Below are 26,922 nucleotides of genomic sequence, written 5' to 3'. Positions count from 1 at the left end.
GGTAACGTTAGCGGAATAGACACACAGAGAGTCTGGTTAATGTTGTTATTGATTGAAAACTGTGTTTTACTCTGGCTTGCTCCAAGCCCCCACGGACATAGCTATGCTCACGGAGCTCATGCTGTACGCCAGCGGCCCCGCCTCCCCACACGGAGACAAACGGAGTACTACCTGCAGTGGAAAAGGAACGAAGTACCAGGTACCTAAAGCGAGTAGAGTAGAGTAGGGTAGAGTCGAGTAGGTACTATGCAATGAAAAAGAGGTAGAGTCCCCAGCCCATCTGGAACCGATAAAGCTGTTTACAGCCCCTGAGTCTAAAAAGGCATCGACCTCAACAGACTGCCTGTTCCAGCCTAAAACCACGGGCAGAAAGGTTCGAAAGGGAGTGGCATGACATCTCGCTCGCTCGACGTGTCTTTCGGTCCACTAGCGAGACTGACCGTTTCCCCGCAGTTTAGGACACTCCACTGTCATTTGGCCCTTTTCCCTGCAGTCCCGGCACCATACGATAAACAGTCTCTCTGGAGTCATGCACAGATGTGCTATCCAGCTGCATAGGTTCAGATGAACTGTCTACTGAAGGGTGCGGGGGAACTTCCTTCAGCTGGGCACGGGTATATCGGTCCCGCCTCTCACGCTCACGTTCTCTGATCCGGTTATCGATGCGTATGGCAGTAGTGACCAATGTGTCAAAACTGTCTGGAGATCCCACAACCGCCAATGCATCTTTAACCTGATCAGATAAGTTATAACGCATTGGTGAACAAAGTAATGAGTGGTCCCTCCGGCCAGCCTGTAGCCGAATTAATTGTGTTCTAAAAGCAATGGAAAACTCATAGACAGCTGTCCCTCACAGAAAGGTGAAATAAAGCAAAAACCATGACACTCAAGCCCAATATAATTTGACGAACAATGCAACTGACCACTTAGCTTCCACAGATGTACCCCTGCTGCTGACATGTTGTTCACAATTTGTACATCACTTTGGATAAAAGCGTTTAGCTGAAAGATGAAATGTAAATGTAAATATAGCACTTTACAATGTATGCCTCACACACTAACAGCGGAGGCAACCATGCAAGGCTGCTCATCGGGAGTGGTTAGGGTTTAAGTGTCTTGCTCAAGGACACTTCGACACGCTGTCCGGGAAGAGCCGGAAGCAAACCGGGAATTTTCCAATAACCAGACGAGCGCTCTACCTCTGGAGCCACTGTCACCCCACCATGCCCCGGGCACAGGCTGGAGCGGAGAGGTTAATTATGTGTGTGATCAAATCATCTTGATTGATACTAATTTATTGTTAAAACATGGTAAATCAAATACAATTTAGGTTAGGAGTTTAGTAGAGGACTTGACTTTCTTTGGCCAGGAGACTGGGTCAAGCACCCCCATCTCTCTGTGGGGTCACCTTATAAGCTATCTGGGATGAAAGGGGGCAGGGTGGGATGACCAGGTGAGGAGGAATGGAAGGAGGGTACAGGGGGTGGGATGACCAGGTGAGGGGAGAGGAAGGAGAGTACAGGGGAGTGGGATGACCAGGTGAGGGGAGAGGAAGGAGGGTAAGGGGGGTGGGATGACCAGGTGAGGGGAGAGGAAGGAGGGTACAGGGGGGTGGGATGACCAGGTGAGAGGGAATGGAAGGAGGGTACAGGGGAAGGGATGACCAGGTGAGGGGGAATGGAAGGAGGGTACAGGGGGGTGGGATGACCAGGTGAGGGGGAATGGAAGGAGGGTACAGGGGGGAGGGATGACCAAGTGAGGGGGAATGGACGTAGGGTACAGGGGGGTGGGATGACCAGGTGAGGGGGAATGGAAGGAGGGTATAGGGGGAGAGAGATGTTAACAAAAGGCCATGAAAGGAAATTCCACACCTCCTTCCTAGGCCACCAAGGAGGTGTGTTGAGAGGAGAGACAACAAAATAATCATTTTCTTTTGGGAAAATATTGACACGCTCACACTTGCCAGTCATTGTTTTCCACATACAAGGCTACAACAGAAAATATTACTTTGGTGTCGTTAATGCTTTTGAAAATTGCCAAGCTGAATTGATATTTTTCTCCTTTATCCTGATAATTAAGAAACAATAACGAAAGGTTATCCTATAACCTAGTTATATGAATACTGGCTGAGTGTCTCGCTCTGCCATATTGAGATAACTCTTATCTCCTAGCACTTAATGTGCTCACGAAACAAACAAATGCACTCACATGCACGTGACCATGCCACGCCCCTGCGTCCCCCTATATGACGCCGGACATGGTCACGCTCCACCTTCCTCAGAATGATTTCCATACACGGAAAAACCATCCAAGGGACCTCAGGGCGCTAAGAGTGAGACGCTCAGCCAGTATTCATATAACTAGGTTATAGGATAACCTTTCGTTATATTATCATACTGGCAATCGCGTCTCGCTCTGCCATATTGAGATAAGGGGCAGAGCGGACGTGTGGCCCGACAAGTGTACCCCCTGAGGGCCCGTAAGCCCCAGCCAGGGAGGAGGGGAGTCCCGTCCACCCGCCCGTCCTAACGAAGGGGGGGAGGCAGTCAACTCCACCAAAGTGCGAAAAAAGGGGAAACCAGGCACCCCTGAAAACGCACAGCACAGGCGGGACCACGTGTGACACAGCACCCCGTGGCACACACCCACACACCCCTGCTAGCCCACCAAATGGTGGGATGCAGGAGAGGTCCCAGACCTCAGAACCGCCTGGGAGACAGAACCCCCAGTCACGTCCACGAGGTAAAACTTAACGAAGGGACCCGGGGAGGACCAGGAGGCCGCAGCACAGATGTCGTCCACCGAGGCCCCCCCTAACAGGGCAGCAGCCCGAGGGGGGACCTGTCCAGCCAACATGTAGCAAAGGGCAATGCCCTCGCACAACCAATGTGACAGATGCTGTTTGGACAGCGCCTCACCCGCGCGAGGGCCACCGTAACAAACAAACAGTTGAACGGAAGCCCTGAGAGCCAGAGTCCGACTGAGGCAACCCCCAGTGCACGGACAGGACACGACAGGTGAAGGCCTGCCTCCAACTCACTAGCGCGAGGAGGCGGACAAACGCCTGAACCACAATATCCCTGGAGCGAAAAGAGCACCGGATATTCTTTGGCACGAAGACTGGATTAGGCCTCAGAGTCGCACCGCTATCGGCCGAATAGACAGGCACTCAGGCCGCACCGAGAGAGCACACAGCTCACCCACGCGCTCAGCGGAGGTGATGGCCAAAAAGGAACGCAGTCTTAAAGACAGCCGATCCAATGGCACCTGCTCAAGAGGCTCAAACGGGGCCAGTTGGAGGTCCCACTCGGAGACAGAGAACGTTCCACAAGCTTGAGACGCCGAGCGCCAAGCAGGAATGTTTCACAAGAGGGTGGCTGAACAATGTTCTGCCCCCACACTCGACCATACGGCACTTCCCAGCGCAAGCCGCGGTAGTGGACGGAGCATGCGCGTTCCGGATAGCGTCAACCACATATGAGTCAAGACGCATCCCCACCAGATTCACACTTTCAGCAGCCAAGCCTAGAGGCTGCCCCAGAACAGGAGGCAGAACAGGCCACGGAGGGGCCACCACGAGCTAAATCAGGGCTGGGGACCACACAGCTGAGCCCCGGCCCGGCGTGACCAGGATCAAGTCCTGCGCTCCCGACGTACCCGCCCCAACAGCTGAGCTATCAGGCATATGGGGGGAATGCGTACAGAATCCCGGGCGGCCACGGAATCGGTCCCAGACCTGTCCGACTATGTCTGGACGTAGTCCCCACTCGTCAGGGTGAGGACCGCCCCGCGACATCACATCTGCACCCACATTCTCCCTGCCGGGGATGTGGAAAACCCTCTCAGGCTGCGGAGATGGAGAAACGCCCATAGTCAGAGCCCGACCGCCGCCCGGTGCAGACGGGGGGAGTGCACTCCTCCCTGTCTGTCAATATACGACGCTGATGTCGTGTTGTCCGTCCTGATCAAAACATGCTTGCCCACCACAAGGTGGCTGAGCCGTTTGAGGACCAGAAGGACTGCCTTCAATTCCAACACATTGAATGTAGCGCAGACCGGGCAGCATGGTCTTGCCAGCTGCCCCCTACTGCGTTGGCCCGACACGTCCCCCCCCATCCCACGAGGGAGGCGTCGGTGAAGACCGTGATGTGTGACAGCCTGCTGCCCACGGGGACCCCGCTGGTGAGGGCACCAGGCCCTCCCCAGAGGACGAGGTCCCCCAGTACTGACATGGGAACCTTCAGCCGCTTCCACTTGTCTCTCACCGGGTCCATTTCCATACTGGAAAAAAAAGAGGGACCACAGAGTGAGCAGATGCCATCATACCGAGCAGACGCATCACGGACAGCGCTGTAACCGTCCTAGGACGGAACCTCCCGAGCGCGCCGAGAACCACCCACTCGCCGCCGCTCTGAGAGGGATGCCCATATAGACCTTGAGCTTAGAATAAGCCCAAGTACTCCACCCGTTTACTGGGAAGAGGAGTACTCTACTTCCAATCTACAGCAAAACCCAGGCTGGTGAAGAATTCCACCACCTGCCTGGTATGAGACCTGGCGACCTTCCCTGACCGGCCGAGGACCAGAACGTTGTCCAGGGTAACCCCCGGGATAACCCCCGATGACGCAGAGGCCCCAGCGCGGTCTCCACGCACTTGGTGAAGATGCGGGGAGCCAGATAGTAGCCGAACGGCAGCCTTTGGTACCCGTACGCTAAGCCCTGCAAAGGAAGCGTAGGTATGCCCTAGGATGGAAGATCGGGATCCGAATACGCATCCTACAGGTCTATGGAGGTGAACCAGTCCCCCACCTAACAGCGCCTAACAGGCGGGAGACGGTCAACATTCTGAACCTTCCATGGGACAGGTCCAGTATGGGTCTGACCCCCCCCCCCCCCGATTTCTTGGGCACCAGAGAATACTGGGAGGAAACGCTGCACACCGCGTCCTCTCATGGGACCACGGCGATGGCCTGCTTCGCCAACAGAGATTGGATCTCGTCGGCCAGAGCTGTCACTGCTGCGGACCCTGACAAAAAAAGGGTCTGTACCAAACCCAAATTTGTGCAAACTGCAACACAAGCCCCCGCCTCAACGTTCTCCCCATCCACCTCGACACATGGCACTGCTGTAGCCATACGTGATGATAATCCCAAAGTGCACCCGCCGCCAACTGGCGCTGGTCCGCCAGGAACTGTAGGTAGGAGGCCCGGTCCCACCCGCTGTGCGTTGCCAACCCTGGACTCGCCAACTGCGCAAGCAGGGTGTCTCGCGGAGCCGGGATATCGCACCCTGACACTACCAACGAGGCAATCGCACCCAAGGGGGGACCCCGACAGAAAGGGCCGGTCTGATACGGGGAGAGCGGCCATCACACTTGGTGACATAAGCTCCCCCACTGAACATCTTCCCGGCATGGACTGCTGAGGATAGCCTGCTCTGCAGCTGGACATGCAAGGCGTGTGGTCCCCACACTGCCCGATAGGGTGGGTTCCTACACACCGTAGCCCTGCAGTGATATTACTACCACCCAAACCACGTGTGCCTGACTGACCACCGCCGGTCTTCTGGTCGGGGGAGGCACTAATGTGATACCCGGCCTGGCGAGGGCGGGGCTGGGGGAACTCACGCTGCGAACTCCTGGGCCTCGAGTTCCCCCGCTGACAACCTTTTTCCGTTGACAGACACAACACCAGGCTCACCAAACACAGCCGCAGAACGTGCAGCGTGGGAGCCGCTTGACAGCACAGCATTCTCACAGGCAGACCCAGGCCTAGCTAGCAACTGGGTGTCAGCCCCTGTCCCCATGAGAAGCGAAACGTGGGGCCGCTTGCCTTTCACTGAAAGCACGCGGCCCGCAGCCAAAGGGAACAAATCAGAGCCCGTATCCCGCTGGTGTTGGGGGGGGGGGGGGTGACCGGAGAGTGTGCTAGACACAGCTAGACAGCAACGGTTTTTTAGGGCGTGCTCATCTAATGTAGCCGATCCCTCGGCCGCTAAGGCTGTCGGCCTTGTGATCACCTGTTGTCTTTGTGCCCAGGGTACCTCAGGCGGGGGAAACATGGCTGCTGGTCGGGGGCCTCGCCACAGCCGCTGGCGAGGCCGTGCCCTCACCTCTGGCTGCACGGTGTGAGGCGGTGTGGGCCCTAGGTCAAATACCGCCCACGCTCCTGCGGAAAGACCAAAAAGTCCCTCTGCGGAGAGGGGAGCCCTGAGGAGGGGAAGCCTTCTCTCCTCCTCAACGGGAGACTGTTCCAACCAAAGATGTCTGTGAGCAAGCATTGACAGCATCCTAGCCCTCCCTGCGGTTATAGCTTGCGGCTAAGTCAAAAGCTGAATAACCTCAAAACCTTGTGCGATGTTTTGACATCGGCTGGCCCTAAGGCCCCACCACCCGACACCATTTTTTACAGAAAAAACAGCAAATTGAACAATGTTGCCAGTTGCTGCTAATTCTATACCGCGGCGGTATAGGCTTCAACAGCCCACCAGCCACCTGCCGGGCCGACTCGCCTCATGGCGTCGGCCGGGCGGGACATCGTTCCACCATGTCAGAGGCAAAGGACTGATGCCACCTGCTTCACTAAGCATGGAACACCAGTGGTGGCTGCAGACCAAAGTCCACTACTAGTGAAGCACTGCCTCACTAGTAGGCATGCAACAACCTCCACTGTGGTGTGCACCCATGAAGGGATAAATGAATAAATGAACGAAAACTCTATTAACATATTGCAGAATGGGCTAGCCCATACACACAATTGTTAAGGGGAAAAAACCCCAGTCCTGTCCACACCAAGGACCCCCATTTTCAATTCATAGATTCACAAAAAGCACACCTGCCCTGAGCCTCAGCCCATCCACCCATGTAAATTGTAAACAAGCCCCTGTTAAACCCCCAACATTAGACACCGATTGACCGTCAGCATGAATGGTTAAGAGGAGGGAAGACCTTTTAGTAAAGACAGCCCTCGGCGGGGAACAAGGGAACGGCGTCCCAGCATTGTAGCATTAGCATTAGCCGCGCGCTCTAGTATATTTGGAAAAACACCCAAAAAATAGTCATGATGACCATGTTTTCCCAAATATCCTGCCCCTCGTGCCAATACATCACTCGGTTGTCACGGGACAACGAGCAGTATTACTCATGCTAGTATCAATGCCTGATAGCGCAGGCCCTACCTGTGCACGACTTAGCTCGACTGCTAACCGTTGCGCGACGTCCCTCTGTCCGCTGTCACGAGACGAGGAAAACCCAGGACAGGCTGGTGAACTTCTGGCGAATACCCAACATTGTGTAATTTCTCCCTACGTTTTCATAACAACTAGTTCACGGAGTGCACTGCTACTTCCGTGTTGGAAACAAAAAGAGGAAGGTGGAGCGTGACCATGTCCGGCGTCATATAGGGGGACGCAGGGGCGTGGCCTGGTCACGTGCATGTGAGTGCATTTGTTTGTTTCGTGAGCACATTAAGTGCTAGGAGATAAGAGTTATCTCAATATGGCAGAGCAAGACGCGAGTGTGTCAACATAAAGAAAATAATATATTTTAATTTCTCCTATGCAAACAATCCCATTGCCTCAACATACTGTTCCATCGAGTCAAGTGTTCCTTTATTAATGCCCTTGGCAGGCATGCAAGGAGGTGTGGTTAACCTAGACACGCTCTTCACCTTATTATGCCCTGCACTCCAGACATCCTCTGTCTATTTCCTGTAGCCAGGGGTGTAAAGTACTTGAGTAATTGTACTTTGTTACAATACTTAAGTACTGTTTTTGGGGATTTGTACTTTAGAATAGAATCGAGTCGAATAGAATAGAATAGAATAGAATAGAATAGAATAGAATAGAATAGAATAGAATAGAAATTGTTTTATTATCCAGAGGGAAATTTGACACTGCAAATCGCTCAACATTAAACATTTAGACAGAACTGGTCACGAATAAGAATAACAAAACAAATCAAATTGCCTAAGATAAGAGTAGAATAAAATAGAATAGAAATGGAATAAAATATACAGTAAATAAATACAGTAAAAATATACTGAGGTCTACAGTAGGTGTAGTATTGCACAGTGCTGTTTCAAAAGTAAGAGTCCAGGAAGATGGTAACTGTCACTCTGTGCTCAGTGATGCAGTAAGGCACAGTGATGCATTGTATAGTCTGATGGCTGTTGGAATGAAGGACTTCCTGTGCCATTCAGTGGTGCATTTAGGTAGTGTGAGCCTAGCACTGAACATGCTCCTCCTGTCAGCCAAGTCTGTGTATAGTGGGTAGGAGGGGTTTTCCCTGATGGCCTGGAGCTTAGCAAGGCTCCTCCTCTCCGCCATCCTCGCTAGGGAGTCCAGCTCCACCCCAACCACGCTACTGGCCTTCCTGACCAGCTTATCCAGCCTGTTTGTGTCCCACAGCGTACAAGAAGGCACCCGCCACCACCGACTCATAGAACATCTCTAGGGGTGGACGGTATAAATGGTATATGGTATAAACGGTATGAATTTGCGCTACGGTATGGATTTTGACTATACCTTCATACCTTGTGACCGATAAACTAGAGCAGCTAGTCACAGCAGTAGCAATGACATTAACGTTACTTGTCGATTCACTCGACATTTGCAGTGGTCGTTGCATAGTGTTTAATTGTTTAGTTTTTATCCACTTGTTCATGGACCTTGCCATATAGTTTTGGCATTTCAATTTGGCTAAGGAGGCTGAGAGGAGACTTGATTTAGCGCAGCAACGGGGCTAACGTTAGCCACTAAGCTAACGTTCTAACGTGACTCCACGGCACCAGTTCCATTCGTGAGGAAAGGGGGGGGGGGGGGGGGTTATATTGATGAGGCTTGACAACAGAGGTTCAAAGATAACTTCACATTTATTTGGCTATTTGTTTCTTTATATCGCTTTATCCATCAGGCTGCTCCCGTTTCCAACTGTGTGTTGTTGAGATCAGAGGCTCTGTGTAGGAATGTTAGTAACTGTCTAACTGTACATATGGCTGTTTACACTAGTAACTGTTTACCTGCATATATAATTGTCTCCACCAGTGACTGTCTAGTTGCATATATATCTGTTCCCACTGGAGGGCGCTCTAGGTGGAGCCACCCAGGTACTCTACCTTATGGCGACTATAAAAGCAAAGGTATCCACCCATTTCGTTCTCTCCCCCAATGTCTCTCAGTGAGAGAAGACTTGTGTTACTGCTGCTTACCATGTGAATAAAAGAAGTCACGCCAGTTCAGGCTCAAGATAGAAACCATGCCTCTTGACCACATTATTGTCGCCCTATAGTTGAATTCTGTTAACAGGTTATGGGCCCAGATAACGCCGGGGCGAAATAGTGGAGGTACTGTAGGTAGACTGCAATTCGAAACTGGCCCCTGTAAATGTCCTAACACAACCCCCTCCAATGTACAGTAAAAATGTATGTAAAGTATGGTCTTGTCAATATTCCAATGTACAGTTTTGCTTGTACAGTTGTACAGTGTCCCCCACCCACATCTCCCACCCACCCCTCCCACCCACCCCTCCTACCCAACCTCCCCCCACTCCTACCCAACCTCCCCCCACCCACCCACCCAACCACCTCCAATGTACAGTACCCCCCCCCCCCCCCCCCCCACCTCCTCCAATGTACAGTTTCTACGTCAAATGTATATACTTTTTTTCTGGACTCTTTTCGTATCACAAACAGTACTGTATTTGCAAATCTAACCCACATAAATGGCATAATCATACTCCCTTATTCAATAACAATGCACTCTTGATTGGAAAACGACCTATAAGATTCCCTATAATGGGAAAAGCAAGGCATACACTCATTAGGTGATGTTTTCAACAAACAGGGTTTTTGTAGTTATGAAGAAGTACGCAACATTTTTTATCTCACCGAGTCCACATATTATTTTTATTTTTACGCACAGTTATTGTTATGTTTGAAGGCTCACGGTGTTCCATTAAAGATACCAATTGAACACCACAGATACCACAAATTCTTCTATGAAAGAGAGACATCGAGAGGTTTTGTTTCAGATTTTTATCATCAATTACTAACGTCCTTGTATGAAACCCTCCACCTAGACTCAGTCTGGAGGAGGGATATACCAGACCTGGAAAAAGATTTTGATTGGCAAGAAGCCTGGGCAAATGTTTGATTTACATCAAGGAACCCGGACCATCAACAAATCAATCTTAACTATATTCACAGGACATACTTGACTCCTATAAGACTGAACAGAATGGGTCTTAAACAAGACTCCAAATGCTCCTTATGCACAAATGGGGACGAGGGAACATTTATGCACATGTACTGGGACTGCCCACCAGTTAAGATATTCTGGAAAGAGGTGACCCAGCAATTATCAAATCTCTTAACTCTGAATATACCTGTACACCCCTCTGTATTACAGCTGAATGATGTTTTTGAGTGTGCAGTACATCCACAGCTAAAGAGATTGGTTTTATCGGGTATCACAGTGGCTAAAAAGCTGATAGCATCACGATGGTTCCAACCGGAAAGAATTTGCAGAAAGGTCTGGATTATTACATATCTCGATGTGATTTATCAAGAAATATCTACAGCAAGAATTTTGGGTCTCAATGAATCCAAAATGATAATGTAGTTAGAAGTGGTGGAGAGAATAAAAGCTAGCATATAATGGTAGTGTCTGGTTAGGAGCGAGGGATATTGGATGGATTATCCAATGGGGGGTCCGGGAGGGGGGGGTACGAGCTAGAGCATATGTGTGTAGGGTATTAGATAGCAGGTATTAGGGGTATATCCTGTATACCTGTAAGACATTTAACTAAATGGTGATTTCATTGGATGTGCACTGTTAATAATGCTTGTATATCTTATCGTGTGTTGTCATGCTTGTTTATATGTTTGTTTAAAAAATAATAAAAAAATTAAATACAAAAAAAAAAAAAAATATGTAGCAGTACTGTCTATCTGTATGTCATATATGTCATATATGTTACGATTAATTGAAAATGGGGGACCCTGATGTAAACAAGACGAAAGTCTTTCTCTGGTCTGCATCCCCTTAACAATTGTATGTATTGAGCTGTACTGTACTGTACCCATTCTGCAATCTGTTAATAAAGTTTTCAATCAATCAATCAATCAGCAAGCTTAGCTGAAGTTATAGGCTAGGATAGCACCGGGAGCACCGCGTGGCTAGTCGCTAGGCCAACAAGAGCAAAAGCTAAGCATACCATTAACGAAGAGGATGGAAAACAAGAGAAGAGACAAATGGCCGACATTCAATGGAAAAGCAGAGAACTACGAGCTCTGGGAAGAGCGCATGCTGTGCTGCATGCACGGGCGGGGCTGAAGGAGACGATCCTGGGGGCCCCCACCGGAGAACTGACAGCGGAAAAGCAAGCCCTGGACGACCAGCGGAATGCTAGCGCGTACTGTGAGTTAGCGCCGACAGGGGCCGAGAAAGCCTGGCGGTACTGAGAGAGCATTTCATCGTGCGAGGAAGACCCAGAGTCGTGGCCCTCTACACAGCACTAACGGGCCTGAGGAAGGGGACCACCGAAACTGTGACTGAATACGTCAACAGAGCGGAGCAAATCACGACGCCATTGAGGAGTGCCGGAGAAGCACCGAGCGATGGGCTAATGATGGCGATGATAATGAGAGGACTACCGGAGCTGTACAAACCGTTCACACTCCTGATAACACACGGTTCAACGGACATTACGTTGGGACAGTTCAAGGCTAAGTTAAGGAACTTCGAGGCCTCAGAAGACACCCACCCAGCCACCGCGGAGGAGGGGGAGAGGGTGCTAAAGGCCCGAGCGACACCAAGAGAGAGAACCAGGACCACGACGGAACTGGCGTGTTGGCGATGCGGAGATAAAGGCCATCGGAGAAGCGAAAGCATAAAGACTGTCTGGTGTAGCTTCTGCAAATCCACGGGGCACAAAGACAGAGTGTGCATGAAGAAACACAACCAGAGCATGCGATACGCGCATGGACAAGATGGCGGCTACGGACGAGACGACGGCCATGAACGAGACAGAGGCCACGGACAAAATGGCGACTACAGACAAGATAACGGCTGTGGACAGGATGACGACAGCGGACACGACGTAACTGTCACTCTGTGCTCAGTGATGCAGTTAGGCACAGTGATGCATTGTATAGTCTGATGGCTGTTGGAATGAAGGACTTCGTGTGCCATTCAGTGGTGCATTTAGGTAGTGTGAGCCTAGTACATGTGTGTTGACAGTAGGTGACCATAAGTGTCATGAATGAATGAATGAATGAAAACTTTATTTAACAGATTGCAGAATGGGTACAATACAGTACGGCTCAATACATACAATTGTTAAGGGGATGCAGACCTGAGAAAGACGTTTGTCTTGTTTCCATCAGGGTCCCCCATTTTCAATTCATATAGACATTTATGACATACACAACATACATGACATTTATGGCATAGGGACATATAGGTATTTAGTACCGATACATTTGTGACATAAACGGTATTCAAATATACAGTACTGTTACCCCTAGATCCTGACAGAGTATATACATATGATGGGGAGGGGACTGTACATTAGGAGGGGGTGGGTGGGTGGGAGAGAAATATACATACGGTGGGGAGGGAATATATACATGTGGTGGGGAGGAGACTGTCTATTAGGAGGTGGTGGGGGTTTTGGGTAGTGATTCACATTCCTTTACAGCTTTGGGTAGGGCGTTCCACATTGTTGTGGCATAATTGCGAAACGTGTTATAGTCCCTTGTTTGAGCCGAATCTGTGTTTTACATGATTTGTTGAGCTTCCTCTGGTGTAGTGGTTGTGGTATTCACTGACCTTTGGGAAGTATTTTGACATGTACAATCATCATAGATCTAGCCTCTTTATTTTGCTCTCAAAGTGCACCAGATTGATGCATTTAACTTTAACTTTCATGCTGCACACGCTCACACTTATGGTCACTTTACAAAAGGAAAGGTCACTTTAAGAATAGTATAGTATAACTTGAGATTGTATAATATAGCATTGTATAGCAGTGTACATAAAGACCCAGTGCCTCATATAGCTAACAGTGTATTGCACTACCACAGGACCTAGCATGTCCTACCATGCTCTGTAAATAACTCATGTACATATACCGATATGCCCTACTTTGTCTACTTGTTTTATTGCACAATGTCGTTCTATTGGATTCTTATTATATATTACTATTGTATTATGCACACTCGCTGCGGGCAAGACCCCCCGCATTTCATTGTATACTTGTATGCCGTGACAAATAAAACTCTTGACTTGACTTGACAATCCTGGTGTGACATCATCACCTACGTCCTACGGCATCTCCGGAAGCTCAAACCTCAATTACATCACGCTCTCTCTCTCTCTCTACGTTGTCAAACATGTACACTAAAGTTAAGTTATGTTGGAGTTGTATTGTGTTTGAGGGAAAGAAACCTCCTGTCCTGCTGTAGTTTTTATTTTCACTTTGTGCCGCTTGATTTGATTATATTTCATGAAAAAAGTGTTTTTCAGAGATGGAAGTAACTTGAGAAAAGGTTTCGCATTTTTCGATTGCAGTTTTGCACAATAAATGTTCTTAACCTGTTAATCTAGACCGTTTTCGCCTAAAAGGTACATGCCTAAGTAAATGGAAGATTGCTCCACTTCTGCAAGGTCAATTTGCATGTTCTTGGTATCTAGGAACATCTAGGGACCTGGGGATATGTATTTCCAGTGTCAGAAATATTGTGTCTGTTACTAGGCTGAGTAAATTGTAATGAATGAATTAATTATGATTCATGATTTTGATGATGATGATAAAAAATGTATACGGGCACGAGAAAATGCTCACTGAGCTCATTCACCACCTTATTGAGATCATGTGTACAAAAAATCTAAGCAAATGAACGGCGGGAAGATGATTAAACAGAAGGATTTGTAGATACAGTAATGAATGATAATCGACTTTAATTATAAATTCATATTTGACCTTGAACTTGACCTTGACCGTATTATGGCCAAATCATACATCTATGGATAGGGAAAATGCTCCTCTTTCCAATGGCAGGGTTGAATCTGGATTTAGTCATTTCTTGCATTTTTTTTTACGATAATTAGCATTTTCCGATACATTTGTATTTCCAATAAAACATATAAAACATCGGTAAAAATGAAAATATACACTTTGACTACTGTTTTTGATAGGGTTATGGTATTTACTCTTGGCTACAATTTTTTTTGAAAAACATTAACCTCTTAACATCCAAGGGCCCACATGTGGACGATTATTTGCCAACCTCTAGTGGCTCGGGTGTGCATTTCTTTTAATACAATATATAGGTAGAATTAAAGCCCTATTTGTTGCCTGTCGATTGCCCTTTCAGGTGACAAAATCCGTTCAGAGGTTCTCGAGTTACATGCCGATATGTGAGGCGTCCCCCAAAGTACGCAAAAGTACACATTACCACCCCCGACTCCCGGGCTCTACCTCCGTCAATCATTTGGCGATCTCAAAAATCTTTGCACAGGGTTGTAGCCAATGAGTGTGGCTTTCCAATGATACCTGATGATATGATAATTGGGGATCGAATACGGTCTCTATTGATCGATTTATGATAAAGAAAAGCAGGGGGACCTTAAGGCTTAACAAATACCTCTGTACTATGTGAAATATGTCCTAGTAAATTAGTAATACAAGAGTACAGTAATAGCTGCCATACCAGTGTTTTACCCCTTCAGAAGCATTTATATAGACATTTTAAGATAAATGAAGATACCGTGATATACAGTATACCATTACCGTCTATGCTTCAAATTATACCGTGATATAAATTTTAGACCATACGGTCCAGCCCTGTACAGACATTGAATGATCTCAGCCTTCTGAGGAAGTAGAGTCGGCTCTGGCCCTTCTTGTACAGTGCCTCTGCGTGTTTTGACCCATTCAGTTTGTTGTCGATGTGCACACCGAGGTATTTGTAATCCTCAACCATGTCCACATCGACTCCGCTGATGGAAACGGGGGTCACAGGTGCACTCCTCCTCCTCCCCAGCTCCACCACCAGTTCCCTGGTCTTCGCCACATTTAGCTGCAGGTGGTTTTTATCGCACCATGTGACGAAGTCCATTACCAGTTCCCGGTATTCCCTCTCGTCACCGTCCTTTATACATCCCACTATCTCAGAGTCATCAGAAAACTTCTGAAGGTGGCAGGACTCTGACCGATAGTGGAAGTCGTTGGTGTAGATGGTGAAGAGGAAGGGGGAGAGGACTGTCCCCTGCGGGGCCCCGGTGTTGCTGACCAGTCTGTCTGACACACAGCTCCGTAGGCGCACGTACGTACTGTGGTCTGACCGTCAGATAGTCAACAACCCAGGACACCAGGGTTTGTATACTTGTACTTTTACTCAATTACATTTCAGAGAAAGAACACATACTTTTTACTCCTTACATTTAAAATGCAGACCTACAAAGTACAAAGTACAAATCTTGCAGGTCCAACTATTTTAATTAGTATATTTGTTTCTCTGGCCGAACTAACGTTAACGTTATTAATCCTGCGGCCGCTCTTTATTTAAAAACAGCCAATCAAATCCCCATCAATGGAAAATGAACCCGCCCATACCCATGCTGATTGGTCCTTGTGCAAGATTAGAAAGCGGGGATCTTTGATTAAACACCTGCTATCAGAAGAATAGACGGTCAGAAATAAAGTTTTTACTTTAACTTTTTAGTACTTAAGTACATTTAAATGTAGAAACTTTTTTACTTTTACTCAAGTGTGTTTTTAACCAGATACTTTTACTTGAGTACGATTTTGAGACGGTACCCATACTTTCACTTACGTATAATTTCTGGGTACTTTTTACACCCCTGCCTGTAGCTGAACTTTGTGACAAAGACGCTATTGTGGATGTTCCCAAACCGAATAAATAATGAGCACAGAACCGCTTAACTATAGCTCATTATCCTTGTAACAAAGATATGTGTAAGGAAACAGAACAATGGGCCTGGCCTTGCTCATTCAGAACAGACGTTTGGAGGTCTAATATATCCCTTTCTAGATACGGTGTCACAAGCTCACAGGGAGTTGAAAGACAAAATCAGGCAGTGTCCTTGTTCCCTATAATTATATGGTGAGTTGGGCTGGAAGACCTTGACACCTAATGGATTGAATGACAATGTATTATTGAATGGTGTGTTGCGCGTTTAAAACACTCTGGGGAAGCTGCCTGTCTGCATCATGTGTATATGTAAATAAGAATGTATTTTCTTGATGGTTTTGATAACTTTGCACAGTTTCAATGAACACATCATTGTTAGGGATGACTCTGGTTAAATATGTGATATTTGTATGTGGGAATGGGTTTTGAACTAAACAGTATACCTCATTAGTGGTAACGGTTCACACCTGTATGAAGTCCTTGGACTGAAAGCTATATGAGACGCGTGATTTTTTTTCCATAGCCTCTGTTTGCAAAGACGCTCTCTGATTGGCTAGGCCGCATACAGCGAAGAAGAAAAGACCCTCTCTGACTGGTTTAGCGCCGAAGGGTCTCTTCCACCTTGTACATATATTCTCTGCTTCGAAGTGGTTATGCTTAGGCATTCTTTCGAAGTGGTTATGCTTAGGCATTCTTTCAAAGTGGTTATGCTTATGTGACCGGTGTGATCTTGTCTGCGTTGTGTTTAGTCGATTCGACCCCTGTTAAGGGATCGCCCTGAGTGGGAGTTGAACCCCGATGTCCCGCGTCGCGGGCGGCATCACAGACCACTATACCAAGAAGTCAATTCACTTCTTGCTTCCGGGTCTGGATGCCTCTGGGGAGTGAGTTTACTTGCAGTACCGCTTACCATCCACAGCCACTGAACTACTTGTACCATCGTGACTGTGGATATACTGCGGTACCTCCGTTACACTCACCCCCCTAAACTCACTCCACCCAGGGCATCCGGGTCACGGCACCACATGTGACCGGTGTGATCTTGTCTGCATTGTGTTTAGTCGATTCGACCCCTGTTAAGGGATCGCCCTGAGTGGGAGTTGAACCCTGATCTCCCGCGTCACGGGCGGCATCACAGACCACTATACCAAGAAGTCAATTCACTTCTTGCTTCCGGGTCTGGATGCCTCTGGGGAGTGAGTTTACTTGCAGTACCGCTTACCATCCACAGCCACTGAACTACTTGTACCATCGTGACTGTGGATATACTGCGGTACCTCCGTTACACTTAGGCATTCTTTCGAAGTGGTTATGCTTAGGCATTCTTTCGAAGTGGTTATGCTTAGGCATTCTTTCGAAGTGGTTATGCTTAGGCCCTCTTTCGAAGTGGTTATGCTTAGGCCTTCTTTCGACGTGGTTATGCTTAGAGTTAGGGTTAGGGTTAGCCAATCGGAGAGCGTCTTTTTCTTCTTCGCTGCAATCAAAGAGCGTCTTCGCTCACAGAGGCTACGGGAAAAAAGCATGCATGTTAGACGTCAAACACCGTCGCTGTAATTACCCTGAAGAAGGCCTGGTGACCCAAACGCTGGTGTAAAGTATTCCTACATAAAGTGAAGTACCAAGAATACCAGTGTGGTCCAGTATTCCTTTCAAATTCAACATTAATTTCCTACACTGAGAACCTGGAGAAACGCTGCCTGTACCAGAGGGATCTGACACAATCAAATGATGCAGATCCACCTGTCAGAACCTGTCATCTGTCAGCACCTGTCATCTGTCAGTACCTGTCATCTCTCAGCACCTGTCAGCACCTGTCACATTTTCTCCCATCCCCCAATTTAGTTGTCATTCCAATTCCTTTCCCTGGTCATTGCGCTGCCCCTACTGTCAGTCTGGGGACAGTTTGTAGATGAACACATGCCTCCTCTCTCCTCTGATACATGTGGAGTCACCAGTCGCCAGGAGGTAGAGCAGTCATCTGGTAATCGGAAAGGTTCCCGGTTCGATTCCAGGCAGCGCGTCAGAGTGTCCTTGAGCGAGCTTAACCCCAATTGCTCCCGATGAGCAGGTCGGCACCTTGCATGGTCACCTCCACCGTCGGTGTGTGAATGTTTGAGTGAATGGGTGAATGTGAGGAACAGAATTGGAAAGCGCTTTGGATAAAGGAGCTATCTGAATGCACCATTTACCATTTACCCACTGGCTTCCCACCAGCGAACACCAATTAAGTGTGTAGGGATGACTGACCAAGCCGGAGGTACCGCTGACACCGGGATTTGAACCCTGGGTCGCCGCGGTGGCGCTTAGACTCCACTACACACACAACCCTATTAATTATCCCTGAACCTCATCACTCAACGCCCCGGCCCAGAGCAGAGGAACGACTCTGTGAGAAGAGCAGAGCTGGCGACACAGTCAGACCATGTTTGTGCAACAGAATAAATGCTGTATAGTGTATCATATGTCTTTGCCAACAACAGAGCGTTTCCGCTGAGCTCAGCAGCACCGACCGGACCGCATGAACCAAACCATTTCCTGTGCCGTTCTCCCACTTCACTCCGCTGGGAATACTGTGGTGACATCATGAGCACATAGTGGGGCCAGTTAGCGGTTTGGTTACCTCTGCTGGAGATGTCCAGTAAGGCCTCAGTGGAGGCCAGCAGCAGACACCAGACCTCCTCCTCCTCCAGCGGTGACCCCCGGGCCTCCAGCACCTCCGCCAGGGTCACAAACGTACCCATCCTGGGAGGGGACAACACGCACACACACACACACACACACACACACGCACATGCACACACGCACACACACACGCACACACACACACGCACACACACACACGCACACACGCACGCACACACGCACACACGCACACACGCACACACACACACACACACACACACACGCACGCACACACACACACATACGCAAACACACGCACGCACACACACGCACACACACACACACACGCACACACACGCACACACACATGCACACACACACACACACACACACACACACACACACACACACACACACACACACACACACACACACACACACACACACACACACACACACACACACACACACACACACACACACACACACACACACACACACACACAATCCCAGGTGAATAGATTGCATTACGCAGTAGAATAAAGATGCACCTCTTGCAGTACCAGCGGTCGATATTAAAATGGAAGGAGGTGCTACCTTTGGAAGTTTCAGCAAAAGTGAAAAGAAAAATGAAGCACTCCGGGTTAGGAGGTGTTGGTGCAGTGGAGAATACCTTAACCCTTTCACTACCACGCTGCAGTACCTTAACCCTTTCACTACCACACTGTAGTATCTTAACTCTTTCACTACCACACTGTAGTATCTTAACTCTTTCACTACCACACTGTAGTATCTTAACCCTTTCACTACCACACTGCAGTACATTAACCCTTTCACTACTATGCTGCAGTACCTTAACCATTTCACTACCACACTGTAGTATCTTAACCCTTTCACTACCACACTGTAGTAGCTTAACCCTTTCACTACCACACCGTAGTATCTTAACCCTTTCACTACCACACCGTAGTAAGATAAGATAAGATAAGATATTCCTTTATTAATCCCCTTGGGGAAATTCCAGTGACACACACATACAGCTCAACGTCTCATTAATAATAACAACATCACAATCATTACATTTTTACAGTAACAACGGCACAGCATAAATTCACACAGACATGTACATTTGTTGACACATGTCATCTACAGAATACCACGCTGCAGTATCTTAACCCTTTCACTATCACACTGCATTACATTAACCCTTTCACTACTACGCTGTAGTACATTAACCCTTTCACTACCACACTGTAGTACCTGAACCCTTTCACTACCACATTGTAGTACATTAACCCTTTCACTACCACTGTATTACCTTAACCCTTTCACTACCACACTGTAGTACCTTAACCCTTTCATTACCACGCTGTAGTATCTTAACCATTTCACTACCACACTGTGGTACCTTAACCCTTTCACTACCACACTGTAGTATCTTAACCCTTTCACTACCACACTGAATTACGCTAACCCTTTCACTACCACACTGCAGTACGTTAACCCTTTCACTACCACACTGTAGTACCTTAACCCTTTCACTACCACACTGCAGTACCTTAACCCTTTCACTACCACATTGCAGTACCTTAACTCTTTCACTACCACACTGTAGTATCTTAACCCTTTCACTACCACACTGCAGTACCTTAACTCTTTCACTACCACGCTGTAGTACCTTAACCCTTTCACTACCACACTGTATCTTAACCCTTTCACTACCACACTGCAGTACATTAACCCTTTCACTACCACACTGTAGTACCTGAACCCTTTCACTACCACACTGTAGTACCTTAACCCTTTCACTACCACACTACAGTATCTTAACCCTTTCACTACCACACTGCAGTACCTTAACCCTTTCACTACCACGCTGTAGTATCCTAACCCTTTCACTACCACACTGTAGTACCTTAACCCTTTTACTAGCACGCTGTAGGACCTTAACCTCTTAAGCCAGAGGGGTCCGGTACTGGACCCACAATGACCTCACACCATAAATCCATCTCTACAGAATGTATGCATTTTTTTTTTTAAAGTAACTGTACTTACAGTAGATTTCATTCGCATGATAATGATATGATACAGTATGGTAATGATATGATAGTTACAGTATGATAATGAGATTATAAAGTTACAGTATGATAATGATATGATACAGTTACAGTATGATAATGATATGATACAGTATGGTAATGATATGATAGTTACAGTATGATAATGCTATTATATAGTTACAGTATGATAATGATATGATACAGTTACGGTATGATAATGATATGATACAGCTGCAGCATGATAATGATATGATCAGGGAACAAAATAAACTTTTTGGTTTACCAGCCAAGGTGGCTGGTAGATTAAATCAGCCAGGCAGATTTTTTACCAGCCAAAAATTAGAAATAGCTTTTTAGTATATCGCCATGTGTTATTATTATTACTATATACAGGGCTCTACACTAACCTTTTCCCCAGGGAGCACGTGTTAGGAGCACACAAAGAAATTTAGGAGCACAGTGAACATTTTTCAAGTAACAGAACCTGTTAATCTGTAAACCGTATTTCGCCTAAAGGTACATGCCTAAGTAAATGGAAGATTGCTCCACTTCTGCAAGGTCAATTTGCATGTTCTTTGCATGTTCTTGGTACCTGGGGGTATGTATTTCCAGTGTCAGAAATATTGTGTCTGTTACTAGGCTTGAGTAAATTGTGATGAAACAAAGGAGAATATAAATTATGATTTATGATTTTTGCATCTTTGATAAAAAATTGATACGGGTAGGAGAAAATGCTCACTGAGCTCATTCACCACAAAAATCTAAGCAAATGAACCGCGGGAAGATGATTAAACAGAAGGATTTGTACAGTAATTAATGATAATCGATTTTAATTATAAATTCCTATTTGACCTTAAACTTGACCTTGACCTTATTATGGCCAAATCATACATCTATGGATAGGGAAAATGCTCCTCTTTCCAATGGAAGGGTTGAATCTGGATTTAGTCATTTCCTTGCGGTTTTTACGATCATTAGCATTTTCTGATAAATTTGTATTTACGATAAATCGTATAAAACATCGGTAAAATGAAAATATACACTTTGACTACTGTTTTTGATATGGTTATGGTCTTTACTCTTGGCTACAAAAAATATATATTTAAAAACATTGACCTTTTAACATCCAAGGGCCCACATGTGGACGATTCTTTGCCGACATCTAGTGGCTCGGGTGTGCATTTATTTTAATACAATATATAGATAGGATTAAAGCCCTATTTGTTGCCTGTCGATTGCCCTTTCAGGTGACAAAATCCGTTCAGCGGTTCTCGAGTTACATGCCGATAATGTGAGGCGTGCCCCAAAGTACGCAAAAGTACACATTACCACCCCCGACTCCCGGGGCTCTAACTCCGTCAATCATTTGGTGATCTCGAAGATCTTTGCACAGGGTTGTAGCCAATGAGTGTGGCTTTCCAATGATACACCATGATATGATAATTGTGGATCTAATACGGTCTCTATTGATCGATTTATGATACAGAAAAGAAAAGTCCCCTATAGGGGGACCTTAAGGCTTAACAAACTATTTATTACATGCATATTATACTGTGCGTGCGTGTGCATACTAAGTGTCAACATCTGTGCAATAGACACAAAGGATATCGGTTGTCAAGCTGCTTTTGTATGTTGTACTGTTGTCACAATACCAACATTTTGACTTTGATACAGATAGGAAAGGTAATGGAATATATTATTAGATGACAGAACATGGAAAATTCTTTATACAATTATTTAATTCATTATAATTTAAACACTATTGAATAATAGTTAATCAATAGTAATTAATACAATTATTCTGTTACAGCTACTGAGCTATATACTATAGCTACTGTCCAGCAATATCTTCCTTTTGAATGAAATAGGTTCAGGAGAGAGATGGAGAGAGGGAGAGGGAGAGAGAGAGTGAGACACGCACACACACACACACACACACACACACACACACACACACACACACACACACACACACACACACACACACACACACACACACACACACACACACACACACACACACACACACACACACAGAGAGATAGACGGAGAGAGACAGATTCTCAGCCCTCCCTTCCCTGCCTCTGAGCGTCCCCAGTGATTAGCGTTAGCAGTAGTTAGCATTAGCAGGTTAGCTTAGTTGGAGTACTCAGTTAGCAGATACCATTACAGTAGTTATTGTTTTAGCGCGACATGGGTATAACTGGCAAGGATGCAAAGCATGTTAGACAATTGGAACTGCTGCTTGCAGAGTTTTTGTTGCACATAGAAGCAGGGACGTGCACAGGACTTTAGAGGGGCAGGTGCTCAAAGGCTGAAAAGGGCACTACACTTGTGTGTATATATTAAGCAAGCGCGCGTTGCGCGCGAGCGCGATTTGTAAGGGCCCTTTTCGGGCGGGGGGCCCCCTTTTTATGCTTTTTGGGGGGTTTTGGTGATCAAATATTGAATATTGAACTATAATAATCAGTGCAGGAGCTCACTTATCCTTGAAAGACACTTTTATCACTGACTTAAAAGGCCCATACATCTCCATAAATGTTCATGGGGGAGGGAATAAGTGCTTACCCTACAGACCCCAAGAAGTGCTGTATATTCTGTATTGTTTAATATAAATGCATTTTTTATTCCAATCCCGATTTGTATTTGAGATTCCCAAATCCCATCGGACTTGACTTCTTTGTGTCCCTCAATGAGTGTAATACCAGCATTCAACAGCGGTTTCTATCATGATCATCATCACCACCCACGCTATGCATAAAATATATAGGTCCGCGGAGAGGCATGCTGAGGAGGCCGTGCAAACTGCAATGGAATATGGGGCATCTCTCTCTCTTTACCTAATATTTTGATTCTATACTGACATTTTTCAGTTGGAAGGGCAGTATATATGCGTAACAGTAAAAAAAAAAAAAAAAAAAAAAAATTATTCCTATTTTTTTTTCAAAAATGGCACTTTTTTGACGAGGCTCAAAAAGGCAGGTGCTCAGGCACCCCTTGGCCTCTATGTGTGCACGTGCCTGCATAGAAGCAGCGTGACTCGAGATGAGTTGTTAAATCAAATCAAATCAAATTTATTTATAGGGCCCGACAACACACGTTAATGTCCCCATGGGCCGTACAGATCTTCTTTAAACAAGTCAAGAAGAAAACATAACAATAAGTCAAGAACAGAACAAGAACACCATAAGGTCCAAACATTTTTAGATGAATGCAAATAAATGAAAAAATGCAAGCACTCCCAGACATACCCCACGCGAAGGTAAGGAAAAACTCACTAAAACCTAACAATAGGGAAAAAAGCTCCACAGGCAGTGTGGAGGAGAGAAACCTTAGAAGGGCCATTCAAGGGGGGATCTCCCTTCTTAGATGTTGGTGATAGTAGTGTTGCAGACGGACAGTTGGTAAGCATGCACTCATGTGTGTAGTGGAACACAGATGAGTGCATGCAATAGCAACTGTACATTTTGAAAAATTAAAGATAGAGCTAATAGCGATAGCAACTGAACATTGTTACAGAGCTGATCCACGCTGCTCCGTCTCTATTATGAAATGACAATTGCGCAGTTGACACGCCCAATACGCAAGACTATTACTCGCACACTGTGCTCCTAAATGATTTTTCCAGTTCGCACAAATCTATTTTAGAGGCAAATGCGAGTGAAATGTTCGCACTGTATAGCCCTGATATAATACTCTAATATGCTCATATGGCTGCCAATTATTTTACACGCCAGACTGTGGCGGCCAGAGTGGCTGAGTAGCCTCTGTAATTTACCAGCCAACGAGGAAATCTACACGCCATTGGCGTTTGGCGGGTGCTTATTTTGTTCCCTGTATGATACAGAATGATAATGATATGATAGTTACAGTATGATAATGATATGATACAGTATGGTAATGCTATGATACAGTTACAGTATGATAATGATATGATACAGTATGATAATGATATGATAGTTACAGTATGATAATGATATGATACAGTTACAGTATGATAATGATATGATACAGTATGTTAATGATATGATACAGTTACAGTATGATAATGATATGATACAGTATTATGATATGATACACAGTATGATAATTATATGATACAGTATGATACTGATGATAGTTACAGTATGATAATGATATGATAGTTACAGTTTGATAATTATATGATAGTTACAATATCATGATATGATACAGTATGATAATGATAAAGTATTATTACAATATGATAAATCATGATAACGATATGATACATGTATAGTATGATTATGATATGATAGTGATATAATGACATTATACAGTATGATAATGATATGATACATCCATGTTAATGATATGATACAGTATGATAATGACATGATACAGTATAATGATATGATACAGTATGATAATTGTATGATACAATATGATAATGATATGATACATGTACAGTATGATAATATGATACATGTACCGTATGATAATGGTATGATACAGTATGATGACATGATACAATTACAGTATGATAATGATATGATACAGCTGATAATGATATGATACAGTATGATAATGACATGATACAGTATGATAATGATATTATACATGTATGTTAATGATATAATACAGTATGATTATATGATACAGTATGACAATGACATTATACAGTATGATAATGATATGATACATGTTTGAATGAATGAATGAATGAATGAATGACGAATGACATTTTATTTTTGTATCATGTCCGACGACCCATCCCTTACAGGATTATAAAACGCCCAAAAACAACAATTGAACATAACAATCACTTCCCATGGTTTCTAAGCTACACCATGCACATCATCAGAGGCCAAAATACATCACATACCGTATGTTATTTTCATGCGTTTATCCCAAGCTTTCTCTAAATATTCAGCAAGTGCACAAACCCTGTGATCAAAAATCCATTTTAGTCTATCTGCATCACTAAACCACATTAACTCAAGGTGTTTACACCTGTCAAATAACTTTTTACGCAACTCATAGTATAGTGCACAATAAAACATAAGATGAAACTCATCATCAATATCGATAGATACCATACAGATCCGCTCCTCTTCTGTGACCCCCCGGTAACGTCCGGTCTTGAGGTGCAGGGGCAAAGTCCCAGAGCGGAGCTGGGCACACAATGACCTTTGTCTTTTTGATAATGGAGCACACACATATTTTTCATTTCTATAACAACTTTTTATCGTACTAAATGTTCTTAATTTTGGTTCATGTAGTATTTCCTGTGACCATTTAATCTGATGTATATTAGACAAGGCTTCCTTAACCAAGGAGAAGTTAACAGTATTTACATTCTGGAAAAGGTCAGATGCTCCAATTTCGCTGAGGGTGTCTTCTATCTCACTTGCCAATGCACATTTTAATGTTAATTATATGAATGAATGAATGAATGAATGAATGAATGAATGAATGAATGAATGAATGAATGAATGAATGAATGAATGAAAACTTTATTTAACAGATTGCAGAATGGGTACAATACAGTACGGCTCAATACATACAATTGTTAAGGGGATGCAGACCTGAAAAAGACGTTTGTCTTGTTTCCATCAGGGTCCCCCATTTTCAATTCATATAGACATTTATGACATACACAACATACATGACATTTATGGCATAGGGACATATAGGTATTCAGTACTGATACATTTGTGACATAAACGGTATTCAAATATACAGTACTGTTACCCCTAGATCCTGACAGAGTATATACATATGTTGGGGAGGGGACTGTACATTAGGAGGGGGTGGGTGGGTGGGAGAGAAATATCCATACGGCGGGGAGGGAATATGTACATGCGGTGGGGAGGAGACTGTCTATTAGGAGGTGGTGGAGGTTTTGGGCATTTACGGTGGCCAGTTTCGAATTGCAGCCTCCCGTAGGTGCTCTTTAAGAGCGGTTTTGAATGTGGGTACACAGTAAATTCCGCAGAGTAAATTTTACTCAAACTGAGTACATTTGACTCAAACTGAGTAAAACTTTACTCAGTTTAAGTAAAATGTACTCAGTTTGAGTAAAATTTACTTTGCGAAATGTACTGTGTAGAGATTCACATTCCTTTTTACAGCTTTGGGTAGGGCTTTCCACATTGATGTGGCATAATTGCGAAACGTATTTAGTCCCTTGTTTGAGCCGAATCTGGGTTTAACATGATTTGTTGAGCTTCCTCTGGAGTAGTGGTTGTGGTATTCACTGACCTTTGGGAAGTATTTTGACATGTACATGGGTACCTTAGTCGTATAGTGTATCTTGTAGACCAGGCCCATTGCAAGTTGCTGTA

The 26,922-nt window shown here is 45.5% G+C and overlaps 1 protein-coding gene across 1 annotated transcript in view; it reads right to left on the bottom strand.

The window, feature by feature from the left end:
• Positions 1–18,676, bottom strand: part of frmpd2 (FERM and PDZ domain containing 2) — a gene marked incomplete at both ends in the record, with an annotated part of 101,882 nt that extends 83,206 nt beyond the window's left edge. The window contains one exon of the mRNA XM_084322985.1: positions 18,556–18,676. Within this exon, the coding sequence (XP_084179111.1) occupies positions 18,556–18,676 (121 nt within the window). The remainder of the gene's footprint in view (positions 1–18,555) is intronic.
• Between the last annotated feature and the right edge of the window lie 8,246 nt (positions 18,677–26,922).

Source organism: Notolepis coatsorum, assembly GCF_963971535.1.
Source record: "Notolepis coatsorum genome assembly, chromosome: 10".
Lineage (NCBI taxonomy): Eukaryota > Metazoa > Chordata > Actinopteri > Aulopiformes > Paralepididae > Notolepis > Notolepis coatsorum.
The sequence above is the reverse complement of the archived record's forward strand: the minus strand, read 5'-3'. Positions and strand labels throughout refer to the sequence as shown.